General features: G+C 42.3%; 1 protein-coding gene across 1 annotated transcript in view; it reads left to right on the forward strand.

Moving 5' to 3' along the window:
* The window catches only part of MOCOS (molybdenum cofactor sulfurase), a 209524-nt gene that overhangs the window by 92787 nt on the left and 97193 nt on the right, over positions 1–19544 (forward strand). Inside the window, exon 4 of the mRNA XM_088525988.1 lies at positions 3079–3720. Within this exon, the coding sequence (XP_088382114.1) occupies positions 3079–3720 (642 nt within the window). The remainder of the gene's footprint in view (positions 1–3078; positions 3721–19544) is intronic.

Raw genomic sequence — 19544 nt, forward strand, 5'->3', positions numbered from 1 at the left:
AGCACCTAAGGAACCTCGATACCCACAAATCCATGGGCCCTGATGGGATGCACCCCAGAGTGCTGCGGGAGCTGGCAGATGCCATAGCTAAGCCGCTCTCCATCATCTTTGAAAGATCCTGGAGAACGGGGGAGGTGCCGGAAGACTGGAAGAAGGCCAATGTCACGCCAGTCTTCAAAAAAGGCAAGAAGGAGGACCCAGGCAACTACAGGCCAGTCAGCCTCACCTCCGTCCCCGGAAAAGTAATGGAACGGCTCATACTGGCCGTTGTCTCCAGGCACATGGAGGATAAGAAGGTGCTCAAGAGTAGCCAGCATGGATTCACCAAGGGGAAATCTTGCCTGACTAACCTGATAGCCTTCTATGATGAAATGACCGGCTGGATAGACGAGGGGAGAGCGGTGGATGTCGTCTATCTCGACTTCACCAAGGCTTTTGACACCGTCCCTCACAACATCCTCCTGGGCAAGCTCCGGAAGTGTGGGATAGATGAGTGCACAGTGAGGTGGATTAGGAACTGGCTGGATGGCAGGGCCCAGAGAGTGGTGATCAGCGGTGCAGAGTCTAGTTGGAGGCCTGTGGCTAGTGGGGTCCCCCAGGGGTCAGTCCTTGGTCCAGTCCTGTTCAATTTATTCATCAATGACCTGGATGAAGGCACAGAGTGCTCCCTCAGCAAGTTTGCTGATGACACGAAACTGGGAGGAGTAGCCGATACCCCAGAGGGCTGTGCTGCCATCCAGAGGGACCTGGACAGACTGGACAACTGGGCGGTGAAAAACCTCATGCAATTCAACAAGGCCAAGTGCAAGGTCCTGCACCTGGGGAGGAATAACCCCAGACACCAGTACAGGCTGGGGACCGACCTTGTGGAGAGCAGCTCTGCAGAGAAAGACCTGGGTGTCATGGTGGATGATAAGTTGACCATGAGGCAGCAGTGTGCCCTCGTGGCCAAGAAGGCCAATGGAATCCTGGGCTGCATTAAGAAGAGCATCTCCAGCAGGTCGAGGGAGGTGATCCTGCCCCTCTACTCAGCCCTGGTGAAGCCACATCTGGAGTATTGTGTCCAGTTCTGGGCTCCACAGTACAAGAGGGATGTGGAGCTGCTGGAGAGAGTCCAGCGTAGGGCTACAAGGATGATCAGGGGCCTGGAACATCTGCCCTATGAGGAGAGGCTGAGGGAGCTGGGCCTGTTCAGCCTGGAGAAGAGAAGGCTGAGAGGGGATCTAATCAGTGTATATAAATACCTCAAGGGAGGGAGTGCAGAGGACGGGGATGGTCTCTTTTCAGTGGTGGCCACTGATAGGACTAGAGGAAATGGCCGGAAACTGAAACATCAAAAATTCCATAGGAACTTAAGGAAAAATTTCTTAACAGTGAGGGTGACAGAGCACTGGAACAGGCTGCCCAGAGAGGTTGTGGAGTCTCCTTCTCTGGAGATCTTCAAAACCCGCTTGGATGCAGTCCTGTGCCACGTGCTCTAGGTGTCCCTGCGTATGCAGGGGGGTTGGACTAGATGATCTCTAGAGGTCCCTTCCAACCCTAAGCATTCTATGATTCTATGATTCTATGAATCCATCTGTTGCCTCCTATATGTCCCAGTGCAATACGACTTCGCTACAACAGAAAACAGTGTCATGAGTATCATTTCAATGTGCAGTTTTAGGTTGGTTTTTAGTCCTAATTACCAACGTCATTGCAATTTTCTTCTATTCTGGTGTTAGGTCTTTGATAGCTGCATTCAACTGTACCACTTTATGGCTGTACAGTTTGTATTCAGACTGTGACACCTATAACTTTAAGGCATTTCTCTCTAACATCCTAGAGTTTAGGCTCGGCTTTAATTTTTTTTGCTGTCCCGTACACCCAAGACAGTGTCTCTTAGGTCATTTTGTACATCTGCCGTTAACATTAGTAGAAGTGCTAAAAATTCATTCAGAGGAAGTTCATCAGAACTCTGCATAGGGCGGGTGCCTGACCTGCATCTCACGCTCTGAAAAGACCTGATGAAAGTCTGGTTTGTGCACTGCCAAACTGTAGTAGATACCAAGGGTAACGTGGGTACCAAAAAGTGCAGTAGATGCTGGTTCACAAAATGCAATTTAGAGCAATCTCAGTGCTGCGTAGGCATCCGTGGCTGTGCAGTGTACACCTCTCAAGAGATAAGCTTGCTGAAGTTTTCCCAGCGTAGTTCATTGGAAGGCGCTAGGTGGCTTTTGATTTAGGGTATTCTTTTGAGCTATGGAGATGACAGTCTCATGTGGATAATCTGCTGCTCCTGGCTGTGTTCAGTTTCTGTTATCAATAGGATGACCGAGGAACAAAGCCACATGCTCTGGCTTCCCTGCAGAATCCCCTGGTGCTCAGTTATGATGCCCGGCTTTTGGGTAGAATCTATTTTTAACAAAAGTTACTCTAACCCAAACAATCTCAAAGTTAAAGAGGGATAGAAATTGCATGTTTGAACAGCAAAACTAATATATTACATATTCTTGGTCAATAATAGTGGAGACCAGATGCATTAGTCCATTTTAAATTGAACTGTTGGATTTGAATGCAGAGTTCAGCTGTATGCGTGAGGATGCATGCAAGGAGGATAAATATTCTCCCTGTCCAGATGGCTTGCAGAAGCTTTTATTACTTTTTATGTGGCCTGTAGAAGAGCTGGGATACAGTGAGGCTGTAGATGATTCACAGATGCTAACATCTGTACAGGGAACTCTCTTTCTTTATTAAAATTTTGCAGGTGAAATTGCTCATTCTGATCCCATGGAGGCTTAATTCTGCTCCCATCGGGGGTTCACGCTCACCACTGTGTGCAGGACCAGGCAGACCTGCTTTCTGTCTCGGCCACGTGCATTGCAGCATCAAAAAGATTCAGGGATGGGCAAAATAATTCTGCTTATGTTTGTTCAAGTTTATTGTACTGTTTGGGAAAGTCACTTGGCCAAATCTGTCTGCTTGTATCCAAATCAGGTTCAGAGAAGAGGAATTCATGCTAAGGGAAAAACAAAAGACAGAACCTGGCATTAAATAATTGGAAAGTACAGAAAATAACTGGATCTCTGATTTTTTTTTCAGAATATTGCAACATTTCCACACTACTGCTGAAGATTATACTGTCATCTTCACTTCTGGATGCACAGCTGCACTTAAACTGGTAGCAGAAGCATTCCCTTGGATACCTGAAGGCACAAAGCAGCCCAGCAGTCGGTTTTGTTACCTAACTGACAGCCACACATCTGTTGTGGGTATGAGGGGGATAACTGCCTCAATGAATGTGTTATCTGTTCCAGTAAAACCAAAAGAAATGTTGTTATCAGAGAAAAACACGTTACCACCTGAAGAACAAAACTGCACGACACCTCATCTTTTCTCTTATCCAGCTCAGAGCAATTTTTCTGGTATCAAATATCCCCTTTCATGGATACAGGACATAAAATCTGGAAAACTCTGCCCTACAGAAATACCAGGGAAGTGGTTTGTTCTACTGGATGCAGCTTCTTATGTAAGCACTTCTCCGCTAGACCTAACAGTTCACCAAGCTGATTTCATCCCCATTTCCTTCTATAAAATCTTTGGATTCCCTACTGGTTTGGGAGCATTACTGGTAAGCAACCGAGTTGCCCCCCTCTTGAGGAAAAGCTACTTTGGAGGTGGAACTGCAGCTGCCTACCTTGCAGCAGAGGACTTTTACTTCCCCCGAAAATCTATAGCTGAAAGGTAAGCCTTTGTTTAACCAAACAGGTGGGGGTTTTGCTGATCCTGTTTCCTTGAGACAAATGTCTTTGCTTTGGAGCATGCACTGGGCTGTGACACATATGCTTGTTTATGTACTTGGCGAGGTGTTTCATATCTGCTTTCTTCGTAATGCTTTCTTTTTCTGTATCTTCTGAACGACCCTGCTTCCTTCCCTGATCTAGGTTGTCACAACTGATAAAAATATAAGGGTTCATTCGGTGACGTGAAGGTCAGTCCCTATGTTTTTATATTAACATTTAAGGTGCCTCCCTGGAACACTGTTTTGTTTTTGAATCTCTGCACACAGAGCAGTTAGGCCAGGGCTGATCACACACTGGAATGAGCCTTAGCAAAACTGAAAAGTGAGATCTGGGTGCTCTTCCCTTTGCCCTCCACAGATGCTGTGTCCCAAGAGTGCATGCAGCAAGAGAAATTACGTGGGACAAGTACTGCTGGTGAAGCTCTCCAGCAGAGTATGGAGGGTACTTGAAAGAGGTCTCACAGTGCATAAGGAAATGCAGCCCTGTGGATAAGTTTTCCCATTGCCTTAATATATTGGACTGTCACTCTTAGTAGTGCATGGTCACTCTCTCCCCCTCACAGCAGCAGCAGTTTGTGTAAAGACACTCGGGGGACTTCTTTGTTCCTGTCTCACATGCAGCACGGGTGCACGGGGGGAAACAGAAGGTCGGCATTTAATATGAAGCAACAGCCCGAGGGGTGACTGGAGGTGATGAGGGGAACTACTTGATAAAGTCAGTCAAGCCCTGCATTTGTGTATGGATGTAACTAGCTCAGTCGATGTATGTTGAGCAGCACCAAGGCCTGGACCTCCTGTGATCTCTATGTCCTTTCGGGGTATGGTATGGCCATGCTTCATGTGTGTGTATGTGTGTGTTTGTGCCTCTTGTATTTTTATTTTCCTGCTGCTGCCAGGTGGCTTGAGCTCTACACTGGAAAGTGCAGTGAGGCCATAGCCTGGCTGCCATGTAGGAGAAGGACACGAAGTGTTTCTGACACCGAAATCTGTTTGAGGAACATCCGGTTTATCTTTTCATTTAGAAATAAGACCAGCCTCAAAACATTCCTGAGCTTTGTTTCTGGATTCTCAAACCAACAAGGTTTTGAAGTGCAATCGAGGCACTCGCCACAAGTCAGGATGAAAGGGCATAGAAATAACAGGACCCTAGGATGTCCTTGTGTCACCTGCAAGCTGAGGAGCAAACCTACTTTAACTTGGCCTCTTGCCTCCAACGTTTGAGGAGTTCTTATAGAAATAATTGACACACAGCTCCTGAGGTTGCAGATAGCAGATACAAACACCTGAAATACATATTACATCTCAATATCAGATCTCTCTTTCAGAGGTTGACTAATTACAAATCCGTCAGGCATTTGAGGCTTCCACTGCTTTCAACATGGGTTTTGGTGTTGCTGGATGAGAAGAGGGCCCTGCTTTCACTTATTTCCATTACACACTTATAAACAAGGGAATTTGATTGGTTTCCTCAGGGTAGATGCAGGACACCTGATCTCAGTGTGGGGGAGCAAAACTCAAGTAGCCAAGTCTCACAGCTGGATGTGAGGCTGGCTCCTGTTACACACCAAAGTGTCATGCAGGATTTGATTCTTGTATATGGATAAATATTTACATTTGTCTTCAAATGCTTTGTTGATTATTTGAAAGCCTAATATTTAAAAGTTCATCTTTAGAACGTTGCTAATGCTGTGTGTAATCCCTAATGATTTGAGGAGGCTGGAAATCCTGCTTGGAAAGACTTGAAGTTTTCAAAGGTAGGTCAGGCATGAGGATAATCAGTTTCGTCCTTCAGCTACTTCATCATACAGATTTTGTGGTGCTTTTTTTTTCTGTTTTTTTGTTGTTGTTGTTGTTTTGTTTTGTTCTTTTTCCTTTCAGAGGCTGAGTTTTTGCTTTAAGGTGTTCTCCTCACAAAGCATCTAGAAAGAGAACTACTACATGTCAAATGAGATACTGGGTCATCATGTTCTCATGTCAGCAGTAGCTCTAGCCAGGTTTTATCCTTGCCAAAAGGCAGTATGGGGTCTCCAATCTTGGAGGTGTCCAAATCCACCAGATCAGGGCCACCTGCTCCAGCTTGGCCTGCTTTGGGCAGGGGGTTGGATGGGGGCCTCCCGGGGTTGCTTCCAAGCTCTGTGCTTCTGTGTCATTCCGAAGGGTCAGCCGTTCAAGCAAACTGGCTTGGTGGTTTTGCATTAGTACCGGGAGTGAGTGCAGTGAAATGTGTTTTATTCTGTGTGATAACTCATGAGGAACCTGGAGCTCTCCAAAATGCCGTTGGAAAGCCAGGTTGGAATACGCGCGTCTGGAAGCCCTTGGCAGAAGCGTTCTTGTCCGCACACACAGCGCGCAGCGTGCGCAGGAAATGCCTTCCTGTAAGCCAAGGTGAACGTGGAGTGATGTGTAATGAGGGTGTTCATTCGTTTTTCCTTCGCAGGACTGTCAAAATTGTTACCTTTCGTCTTAATGGACACAGCTTTTGTCGGGGTGACTTGTACCTTATCTTGTTGTTTTTGCTATAGAAATTACGCTACCACAGACTCTTTTAGATTCCTTCAATACGTTAAATCACTTCCAAGTTTTCTCATTTCATGACAGTAGCCAATCTCCCTATTGCTACTTTTAAGACCATCTTTATTATATTTTCATCCTTGTATCAAGCAGCTTGACAAATTATTATTATCATTCACAAATCTAGCCTCATTTTCCATGTTTTTTTTCTGTGCGGCATGAGATAATAAAATAATATGATTATGTGTAGCGAGGATGCAGCAATAAAATATTAATCATCTGCCCTATTTTTCTTATGTATCTGGGAGTGCAATTCAGAATCTGATCAGTCTAGAATTTATGACTAAGGGAAAAGAACCCATTATACGTAAATTGGAAATCTGCACTTTAATCTATGATTCTGCAATAGGCAACTTGTTTCTGTGTTTTTACTGTCCAAAAGTATTTTCTAAGGCTTTAAAAATCTAGATAGCATGACTTTGTCCCTGCCTAGTTTTAGCAATTCTTGCCTCTACTGCTTGAATGATTAGACTGCAATGCCCAGCAATGCCCAGACAAAATCCTTAGGTTGGGTGACAACTCCAGGATCCCTTGGCAAAAAGCTAGTCTTTCTGGCTAAGTTTTCTCTTCAGCTTTATTGCATGCTTTCTGTCAGCACAGAAGGAAAGAGTTAGAGGACCCATGCAGTGGCAGATGCTGGTTAATTCCTGAGAAATGCTTCGTAGTGGTGCTGAGAAATGCCCTAAGGGCCGAGCTGCCTGCAGGAGTGCAGTCCTGTGCAGACACTTGCGTTGAGGTCTAGCGTCTGGCCACTGAGCTCTCCATAGCTGTACAGACACGTCTGTGATTACTTCAATGTGCTAAGTGGGGCAAAATGTCAGCTCTTGACCAACACTTTTTGTTCAAAGTGTTGTGTTAATATGCCACCTTCCACTGCTTTTGAAGCATTTGTGGCATTTGTGGCATTTGAAATGTAAAGATATCCAAACAGGACCCCTTGCAGGGGTGATTGCCAAGTCAACAAAATTCTCTAACAAACACGCTTTTAAGCAGAAGTGCTAAGTTTCAGATGATACACTTGGGAAGTGGTAGGGACCTTTACTTAATCCAACAGGCATTTGCATTATGAGACCACTTCTCCACTTGACAAACTCAGGGCCATTGACGGAGACTTCAGGTCAAAGCAGCAGCAAGTCAATTAGCTCGTCTCTCCTCCCTCTCTTCCCCTCCATTTACCCTGTCCCACGGAGATGACAGGATTTAAGCATCTGAGTGACATCTGAGTGCAGCCATGTAGGAGACGCACACAGCTTCTGTCCCTGCTTGAAGGACAGGTAAAGCACTCTGATTTCCAAAGCTATCATTCAATTAACTTTGACAACTGCCACATTCACTTTAAGACAAAAAATATGGAGAAAACAAGAAAAAAGGAAAAGGGAATTAATATTTTCTGAGTAAATGTAACAAGGTTCAAGTGACCTATTGCGCTTTCTCTTCTCAACATGAGGTGTAAATAGCTGCAGGAAGATTTTGTACAGTCTCTTTTTTTCATCTTAGAAAATCCATGGTGGCAGTTGACCTCCTGTGTACTTTCCTACCAGATCTCACTACAGCCAGCCAGCTTTTTGGGCATTTGATGCAGAGAAAGAAATCAATTTGTTTTTAAATCCCACCATAGCTGTGGATAGGTTTACAGGTGTCAGCATGCATTCTAATGCTCAGAGTTGTTATTATGTGCAATAGTGAAATTGTTTTATTGCCTGAACACTCAGCATAGTCAGAATAAGTACCAGTGCATTGAAACTGTAGAACAGCGAGATGAATTTAATCCTCTGGGGATTGCTTTTAGTCTTGATTCGCCATGGGATTCATCCTGAATTGCTGAATCTGGGATAAACTGCAAGCAGTGCTTTACAAAAATGCTTGTAGAGTGCAAACAGTTACAGACAGGCAACCCTGGCGTCTAAAGTGGCCTGCGACTATTGGGTTCAGACTGCGGTAGAGATTTTGGGAAGATTGGATCAGCTTCTGCTCTGCTTCCAAAGGACACACTCCCAAGCTATGTAGAGTCCCTAGGCACAGGAGGCAGATCCCCAGAGGAAGCGCTTGGCTGTTCCAGCAAGGAATAACGTGTGCCTTGTGGTTTAGTCTCCGGTGTTTCCTGCGGTGCGTTTGGGAAATCCGGTCTCAAAGTGAATAATGCGTAGGGCTCAGAGCTGCAGATCTGAGGGAAAAACAGAGAAGTTAGGCCTCACACAGGTTAATGCCTCAAGCCTTGGGGTCCATTGCAGCCCGTGGTCACAGTGTGCAGAGGGCCCCGTTGCTTCTAGCGAAATTGGTTCTGGTCCTGAATGCAGTGCAGCTCCAGCATCTCTGTGCAAAGCAGGAGCCTGACGTATGGAAGTGCATACGGGGCTGGAGGGGCACAGAGGGGCACAGAGGGACTGCTCACGTCCCTTTTCCTAGGGCTTGTAAGCTCTTTAGCAGTGTTCAGCAAAATGAAGTTAATAAAAGCCATAAATTCAAAGCGCATTTAAATTTTTGAAGTGTGCAGTGGATTTTCTTACTCCGAAATAAGTGGAATAAAATTAAGTACATTTTTTCTTTAGGTGCCAAAGTCTCATTGAAAGCCAGCCAGTGGCAGTCATGTGCCTAACATACTGTTTCTGAAAAGCACATCAAGCATCAATCTGTATCATTAAATATCTCCATTTCAGTACAAGACTGGCACCAAATTAATGAGCTATAAAATAAACCTTATAAATTGCTAGGGAGCTGCACCAGATTTATTTTTAAATAAAAGAAATAAATCTGGATCTCATTATCAAATGGATTGTACTTGAAGTAGAAAATGCCTTGAAACGATAGCAAGAAAGAAAGGAGTCCTGTTAGGTGCCAGAACTTGATTTTCCCCCTTGATCAAACACAGCGGCAGTTCTGCCTCAGCTGGGATGTGTCCCTGCGGCCGCGGTGGCCGGCGAGTTGTCGTGAGACAGCTTCGCTCCAGGGAGTTCTTCTGCTCACATCTGTCATTAAGCCTTGGCCCCAAGTCTTTAAGAGCAGTTCCTAAACTTTCCTCATCTCAGGGATTGGGATGTTACAGCTTTTGTTTTCTAGCAATAAATGTATTTCACAGTGCTTTTAATGGGATTTGTAGATACTATGTTTGTGAGTGATCAACCTGTTTGATGTATAAGGAGTAATAACCGTAAATTGTTCATCACAGAAATCACTTTTTTCCTTTCCCTTTGCTATTTGTACTGTGTACTTAGACTATCTTGGCACTACGTGTGAAAGGATGAGACTGCCTTTTTGACCCAAACAGTATTTACAGCACGCAAGCCTTGTTCAGATAATGTTAAGGGACTGATTTACTTCAAAGCACAGGAATTAAAGCTTCTTTCTCTATCTTTTTACCTCAGGCAGTTCTCAGGAACAGGAATTTTTGCAAATGCTCCACGGTATCCTATATAATTAGTGTAGGGCTCTTCGTTTGACTCCTGAAGCCTTAGAGACCAAAGTGCGAGGTAAGACAGACATCCTGAAGAGCTGTAACTAGTACCAGGGGGTCGGTTTAGGTGTTTAACCTGGTTTTAACGCGGTTTTTGTGCGCCGCACGTGCCCCGGTGCGCGTGCCGGGCGCTTTGGCAGCGGTGCCGCGGTGGCGTTGCGGGTTGGCGGTTCCCTCGGCGGGGCGCTCAGGGCAGGGTGAGGGGAGCGGCGCGGGGAGCCAAGGCCCTGCAGAGCAGGGAGCCAAGGCCCCGTCAAGGCCCCAGAGCAGGCGAGGCGCCGGGCAGCAGCGTCGGGGTCGTTCCGGAGCGCTGGTTTGGAGGGAGGGCCTGGCAAAGCCAGGCAGCGCACAGCGGCCGGCGTGGAGCCGCGATCGGGGCTCTCCAGTCCAGGAAGGCGCTTGAGCGTCTGCTTCAGGCCTCATCTGGCTCAGAAACCTTTCTGGACTTCAAGGGGGACTTCAGCTTGTGCTCCAGGTAGAGTGAGTTTGTACTAATTACGATGCTATTCTTTTGTGTGGATTCTCTTTTTTTTTTTTTTTTTTAAAAGGAATATTTATTTTATTTATTTTCTTGCTTCATAGCAGGCCCTGTGCCTCTGGGTTTGAGTTCGGGTGTTCATTTTGCGGCAGGACAGATGAGGAGGTTGGATGGAGTGGCTGGTAGTTTAAACTGTTAGCTGAATGCAACCAAATCTAGTACAAACTGGGATGGGGACAAGGTCACTTTCTCTTAGTTTTTTTTTTTTTTTTTAGTTTTTTTTTTTTTTTTCCTTTAAGTGCAGATAGTCATGATAAAATGTGGTATATATGTGAAGTATGTAGTCCATAATAAAATAGTAGGGCGTATGTGCAGTATACCCCTTTAACAGAGCAATCAAAACTCAGGTTGAGTCAGGAAATGCGTGATCAAACAGCAGGGAGCTTCACTTCGACCCTGACCCACTGACGCGCTACGGTGCCGTGAGTTGATGTTAACCCTTGGCTAATTTTATTGATGAAAATCGGTGGTTTCGGCCCGGTGCGCACAGACCCTGGGGCAATGAGCAAATCATGCAGGCTCCACAGGAGGAGCTGAGACGTGCTCACACATCCATGTGGCAACCGTAACGCATTTCCAAGGAGATCTTCACCTTCGCTGGGAGCTGTCAGAGTTGAGTGCCTGCCTTCCACGCCGAGTCATGCTGCCACCACCTTTTCTGAAAGGTGGTTTCCAAGGTCAGGCTTTGTCTTGTCAGTCGCCTCAGAGACAAGTCTCATCATTTAAGAGGATACCCTTTTCCAGCCTGAAGTCAGAATATGGGACAGTGAGCTGAAATACCCCTGAAGGACAGCCTGTTAATAGAAGAAGATTCACAAAATTGTCTTATTATTTAATGGCTCCAATAAGCCTCTTACGTGGTACCTGTATTATTTTACATTTTATTTATAACTAAGCTACGAAGATACTAGATATTTAAAAGTTTAGTAGACACCAGCTGCTTAGCAGAAAGAAGAAACTGTATAAAGGCAGGTAGTTCTAATGCTCAGGTGAAACCGGTCAAGAAAGTACTTGAAAATTACAAGTATAGGCACGGGTTTAATTTTTTCTTTTTCCTTACTAATCAAATGTATGCAAGAGCGCATTTGGCAGTTGAACTCTTGGGAATCCATGAAAGAAACATCTACAGGCTTCTCAGATAGATGTAATTCAGAAGAAAAAGGAAAATGCTGATGCTCTTGAGGAGAAGAAAAAAAAAAGAGACTCTTCCATGACTTTTGCATTTTAACAACATTTACTAAAACAGGAAATACTCAAATCTGATTAAACACTTGGCAGTCTCATTTCAGCGTGTTCACATTCAATTAAAAAATTCAGAGGGATTCTCTAGCATTATTATAATCTACTTTTTTCGTATCTATGCATTTATATTATCAAATAACATCTACTGTGGCTTAATAACTGTGTCAAATGATTGTAATAGCTTTATTTGGGGTGAATTTTATGATAAAAAGTTTTAAAGTTACAGCTTGAAACTACATAGCTTAAAGGACAGCACCTCCCAGTTCATACTTTAATGGCAGACATTTTCCCCTCACGTTTTTCAGGTAGCAACCCAAAGGGGCTTTTTATTTGGATTGCTGTGGTGCAAAGGAGCCTATATAAGTTTGTAAGTTCAGTGATATAAATTGCATGGGTTTTCTTCATAACATCCACCATTAAGAAGTGATTAGTGTGAATCTAACTCTCCTTATCAATCACTGACCTAAATTAGCAGTCTCTTGACTGGTCTTTGGTTAGCTAAGTTAATATATGATCAGTTTAAGTGAGAAAAATGACACTTTCTTTTTCAGTAGAAGTTTTAGTAGAAGTAGAAGCTGACCTGTCTTCTTGGCAAACAAACAATTAATGCTAGGTAACAGTAGCCCCATAACAAAAGCAGTAGCAAATGTTTTTATTAATTTTTCCTGGTATCTGTGTACAATTAAATCCAGCTCTTTTGAAGTCCTCATCAGTATTAAACAGGGCTATTGTTCAAGTCTGTTTACATTTACATCTTATTTGTTGTATATCCAGATTTCCTGTATGTTGTCTTGATGTTAGTCAAAAAAAAAGAAGAGCCAGAATCACTGGTAACATTACATTTTCTGTTTAAGAAGCAGAAGTTAAAAGATTAGATAATCTTTAAATTAACTTTTCTCAATTGAAGTGAATACATACAAATAGAAAAGTATAATCCTTCACTATGGAATACTAATATGGGGAAACCAAATTATTTCTGATAATCTTTCAGTGATAATGATTTAGTAACCTTTTTTAATGTTGGCTTAACCATTTTATTCCAGTTATTGTTTGAATCATCAAAAGAAGGCAAAAGTATACTGGTAACTAAGTAAAAAATCGTCACTTCAAGCAGTATAAATTCCAGTTGTATCAAGTTCTTGCAGCTGTTACTCTTCCTGTTGTTGTCTGTTGAGTGGTGGGTAAGTTTTAGCCATGGAGGTAAAAGAGGCTATATTATATTTAATGGTGCTGTGATTTGACTGACTTTTAAGTAGACCTTGATAAAGGATCTTAGCTTTTAAGTAATAGGGCCATCAAAGTCAGTTTTATCTTAATAACATCATAGCATCTCTCGGCAGGCTTAGGACCTGTATATCTTTTTGCTTGTACTCTTTGGAGTGTGTTATTTATGCAAGTTCACAGAAGAGCAGAGATGAGCCTCACTAATGGATCTGATGTAAAACTGCACCTCCAGGTAGGAAGACATTGGAATATGTTCAGCTGATAAACAGAACGTGAATCAAACTCTGCCATGTTTCTCTTGCTCAAAGAGAAGTGTCCTAAACTGTCAGCACACCAGTTCTCATTTGTTCTAAATAATTTCTGTTAATATTTTTATTATGGAATAAAATCTATGAAGCTCAGTGTCTATAGTATGAGCAGATCTGTGGTCTACATTTATATGAAATATATGTAAGAATATAGATACAGGATGTGTAAATATTGTGTTCTCTAAAAAATGCAAACTATTAGCACGTGCAAACTATTAGCATTGTTACCAAACCCTAACTATGCCAGTACACATAACTTAGGAGATATGCTACCTTTAACATTAATTATATAAAGTTCAGAAATTCAGTTTATTTGACAAATCAACCTTACAGTATTCCAATATGGCAAATATGAGTCTCACTTCACTTCTCCATGTACAAGAATATTTAAGTTTACACATACTTTTCTTATACAGGGAGTACTGAATTAGTTCTCATTTAATATCATCTCCCTTCCTGTCTGATGAACATAAATGCTTGACAGTCAGAACTGTGAGTCAAAGATAAAGGCAGATTTCTCATCCTCGACAAGTTTATTTAAATTATGAGCTAAAGGGGGAATGTGAATCTTGAAGAGATCATTTTATACTTAAGCAGTTTTAATAGTCAAATGAGATCTACCTTTAGATCTACCTTTCAAATGGCTGTAGGAACGTTATAAAGTAATATGATCATAAGAATTCTCAGCAGGACATCTTTTTTAAGCAAACTTTTCTCATCTCTGCTGCGCTCCCAAGTTAAGGATTAATAATCCTTTAATTGATTTTTTCTGAAGCTGTCTTTTCTCAGCTATGCAAAGAATTTGACAAGGAAGGTCCAGCCGTAGTTCAATACTGTGTGTGGCTCATTCAGACACTTTGTAATCCATGGTGGCATATTGAAAAGGTGTGAAAATACTTTCCAAGTCTGTCATATTTGCTCTTGTTGGGGTGTACTAGAGGATGGGGAAAGAGTAACATTCTCACACTAGATTTATGTGCACGAGTTATATTGTCAACACATTTTCAAGGTGCGAATGACACCTGCACTGAGGAAAGAGATGCATGCAAAAGGGAATGAGAGGTTGCCATTAGTGAGTTGTTTTCATAGAGTTATTGACTAAGCAGTATTTTTTTGCTCCCTGGAGATGAGTACGACATTCTGTATGATGAATATTTTTTCCTCTAGCATGCAACACCTAAATTAAGAGCTCATTAATCCTCACAGCCTACTGAAAATAGAAGCCCTTAGCTAATATCCAACATGACAGAGGCTTGGGGACCCACATCTTGTAGCATTAATTTTCTGATTCTGCCTTGTGGTTCAAAAAATCTTTGAGACTGTCCACAGAATACATGTCAATGTTAACACTTCTCTTATCATGGTGGCTGACTGGCTCCTTGACCTTCCTTCTTCCTTTTTTTTTTGAGCACACCCTGCTCTTTTAGTGAGCTCAGGGGAGAATATTACCTCCCACAGTTCTTGCGCCCACTCGGTTTCCACTGGGCACAGGACGTGATCTCCAGTTCAAAGCTCTCCTATAGGGAAGAGCTCAGAGCACAGACCCCGATCCCAGGCACCTTCCCTTAACTAGCTGAGGAGAGGCAGGTTTCAAGCCTGGTCCCATAGCCCCAGCTGCTCTGGCCCAGCTCTTCCCCTGCGCTCAGAAGACGTGGAAGTCAACGTGGCCACCACTGTCTAGAAACACAGCCAAGGCAAGGTTCATAAGTTGAAGCCACCTTATTTATTGACCACCTGCTACAGCTGGGAAATCTATTTACCTCTCTTTATGAAACTTGCCTTGTAAGGTTTAGACACCATTAAATCAGGCAGCTCTTGCTGGTGCTCCACTGAAAACAAACACCCCGACACTGCCTTCTGCTTCTTGCCCATCGCTCCTTAAGCTGAAACCCGATTCAGAAAAGCAAGGCCCTGTATAATAGCTAGGGAGTAGAGTTATTGCCAGGGGTGAATTCAATTCTTAAATTTAAAACAAAGCACGGTGTAATTTCATTTGTACTGGAACATATACTTATCAATTACAACAGAGACTTTGTGGCTTCATAGACCAAAGTGATTTGACATCCCATGGTGGTATAATTACTATATGAATTACAAATCTGCAGGAAAAAAAAGAAGGCAATGACAGTACCATTTGTCAGATTTCCATTGGGGAAAATATCTGCAGCATCTGTTTCTGTTTGCAGGAGGGAAAAAGGAAAATCTGACTTTTGTGACAGTCATTGCATAACATCAGGCTAAACTGCACAGGAAAGGAAGATAATACACCTTTGAATAAACCCCAGTCCTAAAATGAAGGAGGAGAGGGGAAGAACTGGTTATCATCATCATTTTAGAATTAATTTAGAATTAAAATTCAAAAACTTAGTGTAAGTGAATAGTGACTAGGGTACAGATTGATTTTTAGACAGCATCTTACACTCTAAGATGAACTTGAATCTGCAGCATTGGCCAATTAAAATTTGGTGAGGCAAGCTGTCAATTGTGTTCTTTCTATTTGTTTAATGTGTGTGTGTGTGTGTATATTTATACAGACACATACACACACACACACACACACACACACACACACATATATATCCAGACAGTCATAATTTGATTTGCAAGTTCAGATTCCTGTTGGGTCTTTCTTCAGTGTCTGGGCAGATTCAAAAGACACTATTAGCTTGTACTCTTAATGGCATTATATTTTATTATCTTTATTTCAGTTATTTTCCTGATCGTAGGGAGCATACAGTCAATAAAGTGATAAAACCTTGAATTATTTTCAGCCTGGCAATTTGATTACCGTTTAAAATGAGAATTTCTTTATGAGCAAAAGTTCAAAGTTTGTTTTTTCCCTTTTAGCAGTGCCTTATGGCAGCATCCTAAGAGAATAAGACCTTGTTGGCGTATATGAGAGATGCGTCAATAATAATCCTATTTGCAGAAACCCTGCTTTGGTAGAAAATGTTGACATCCAGACTGAATAGTAGTGACAATTTTGTGGGGTGTTTTTTTCTTTTCCTTTTTTGTAGATTACAGTTTTATGATCTTTCTTGTAAGATTATCCCAATGAAATGTTGAAGTCATTATTGTGTTTTCTTTCCATTGTTTTTTGGGGTTTTTGTTTTACAATCCCCTGATTATACTTGACTGTTAAGAAAAGCTTTAGAGAATGCTCTGTATTTGCAGTGTGAATTACAGTTGTGCCCGTGTGTATAACAACTACATTACAAATATTTCCTTAGCCATTTGATAAAGACTCAAATTAAAAAAAAATTACTAGTACAATTACAATTATATATAATTATGCTATATTCAATTTAGTTTATCACTAACCTCCTCCTGCTACAATGTGTTCATTGTTGAAGACTGATACTTGAGCTGATGGTTGAAAGTAAACATGGATTTTTCAGTCCTTTACCACATATTTTGTTTAAATTAAGAGGATCCATCAGCAGATTTTCTCACCGGAAAATAACACAGTTGAGTTGATTCCCCTTCAAAACCAGCCCCCCAGATAAAGGGGGCTGTATTTTATCTGTATTTTATCTTGTTTAATTTTCATTTGTATCTATGTAGTAAGAGAAATATATGGCTGCTGTGCGTTTTTTGTTGGTGGTGGGTTTTTAGTTTTTTTTTTTTCCCTCTAACCAAGAAATTGGCCGAAGACAACAAATGTATTTTCAGATATGCATGAAGTCTTCCAGAATGTTGACTCGGGGCTTTTTTTCTCCAAGGAGACTCGGTGCGAAGGTTTGGCCCTTGCTCGGCAAGGGTTTTAGCTGTGAGCTAATCGGAATGTATCAAAAGACCTGAGGAGTTGGTCACAGCTGAAATGTATTAGCTTGCTCTGTTGGTCTAGATCTTGTCATCTCAAGGATCATAACTTCACTGCCTGGTTTTGGGAGGATTCCTTGGCCCTGTATGACAGGAGAGAAGGTTGAACAGTTTTCTCATCCAGCAGAGTCCAGGTACAATATAGTGTGTATGGAGGTATTGCTGTTTATAACAAATTTTGCTTTATTGTTTCCTTACGTTGCCTTCTAGTAGTTCTTTGCTATTTTAAAGAAGTCCTTTTGTGCTGAAAAGTCATGCTTATTGTGCCATGTGGAGACCCTCCCTTGCTCTTGTTTGCTTTCGGGAAATCTTGCCATATTTCAGTTACAATCCTGGTTTTGGGCAATCTTGCCTTGCCATTTTGTGTCTTATATAGAGCTAATATTGATTATTTGCAGTTGGTTCTTTATTACGAAGTCTGCTAGCGTATTTTTGACACCACAGAGCAGTACTAGCCCTTAGATTGCAGGAAATGCCTAGGATTTGGGAAGTCCGGATCACCCTTCCTTTCGAAGACCCATGAAGACGTGTAAGCACCCATACTCCACAGGGACTTCCCACAGCGGGAGCCCCTCGCAGTAGTTTATTTTGTGCTCCATCTACCTGCCAATCTGTGTAGGTTGAAACCCCCTTAAGCAGCACCCGTCTGTGCCCACGTTTTTGCTGTGGACAGAAGGAAAGGTGCCTTGCACTCCTGCACAGGCACGTTTTGGGGTTAAAAGTACCTGCTAGTAAGGGGAGACACAGCTGCAAGTTCTGATTACAGTCCTTGACAAACTTGCCTGTTGGGCTAGGCACTGCTAGCGGAGATGCCATTAGGACAGTTCAAAAGCACTGCGAGTCCCTCCACATTAGGATCTAAGCTCTCCGGGCTGGGATCCCATTGAATCTGCACTTGCATTTGTTACAGTGTGTTGGTGATGAAAGGGTATTTTAAAAATTCGCTTCTTTTTTGCATAGCTTAAAATTTTCTGAGCTTTTTGTGGTGATGGATGTGCCAATATCGGATGTTGTACCTCTTGAAAATCTTCCACTTGCCTCTCTGATGTATTCTGTTTTCCTCAAAGGAGCCTTTGAAATGGCCCCAATGAGTTTGAACATCAGAATTTTAATAGATTATATGATTGCTAGTTGAACAAAAACATTATTCAAGTTCTGTTAAATGTGTTAGCTGCAGAGCTGAAATCCAATAACAAATGTAGGTTTAAAAACTTTAATAAATGCAAAACTGCATTAACTAAAATATTCTTGACAGTGTATTATCAATTATATTCTTTCTTCAGGAAAATAAACAATATTGAACACAAAATACCCTGAAAAGAGCTAGTTTGCTAAACTAAAATAGTGCCCTGGAATCTAGAGAATATGCTTGTTATGAAAACTCAGACTACTCAAAGTTATTTTAATAGATCATGACTGAAAAGAGAGCACATACCTTTATTTTTTTTTCTTTTTTTTTTTTTTTTCTTTTTTTTTTTTAGTTTTAGGCATGGCAGCTAGATGTTAGTAGGATTTATTTACAGATTTGTACTGAAGTACCGGTGTCTCAGAACTGTTTCTGTGAGAACCGCAGAACCCAGTGAAAGGTGGTGTGTTTCATATCTCGGATGAGCTCTATGTTGTATTAGTATTTGGGTTGTTTTCAGAACAACTCTGGAGAGCTGTGCTCTTTAATCAGAAGATAGAACTGAGTCCCCAAAGTAGGGGGAGGATGGAGTTTCAGTGCATTAATAAACCATAATTGGCATATAATGTGTGCACAGACCGCTGTTGCATAATGGGAATGTAAAGCAAAATCAGCTAGAATGGTTGTATAATTTTAGCTTTAAATAGAAACTTCAAGCATGTCACAACTTGAAAACCACAGCCCAAAGAGTTTTAAAAATAGCTGTACAATTTCAATTAACTAGACCATGGCTAGACTAGCCTTTCGTTTAAACTTACTAACTTTAACTATTCTAACTACAAAAACAAGGATGGTCGTCACTGTTGTTTTCCTCTGTGCCCCACACATTCGTTATAAAGATCTGCGGCAGGCCGGTTAGGGGTGCTCAGTCACGGGCAGCACGTGCAAAGCTCTGCCTTCCCGTTGGGATCCGCTGGCCGCGGGCACAAGCTCCGGGACGCAGAGCTCCTCGGGGCACCACGGTGCACCCAGCATGGAGAAAGGCCCAAGGCTGGCAGCCGAATCCCGGGCATGCGAGAGAAAACTCAACAGGGCTCCCGGAGAGCAAGAAATTCTTAAGAACCACTTCTGAAGTGAAAAGGAAATGGATTTAGGGGCTGCAGAAAGAAGAAAGCCAAACCTGGGCGGCTAAGGCTTATCTCGAGAGACCTGGAGTTTCTGTAGCCCCCTGGCCCAAGTAACTGCATTTTTCTTCTTTCAAGATCTTAGCCTTCAACCCTTTGTGTGTGTGTATATACAAATTGAAAAGGAACATATCTCTTTAGGATTTATATCAGAAAGAACAGAGACTCTTTTTTGGGTTTTTTTTTTCCCCCTTATTTGGTTAAGCTGCCCTATTAATGTCAGGTTTTAATTTTATCCTTTGCATTTCTCATTAGCTTTATGACATGTCTAGATTATTTAATTATTATACTTCAACTCAT

This window comes from Tinamus guttatus, unplaced genomic scaffold (assembly GCF_059628265.1).
Source record: "Tinamus guttatus ecotype Peru unplaced genomic scaffold, ASM5962826v1 Tinamus_guttatus_pri_ptg000025l, whole genome shotgun sequence".
Taxonomy (NCBI): Eukaryota; Metazoa; Chordata; class Aves; order Tinamiformes; family Tinamidae; genus Tinamus; species Tinamus guttatus.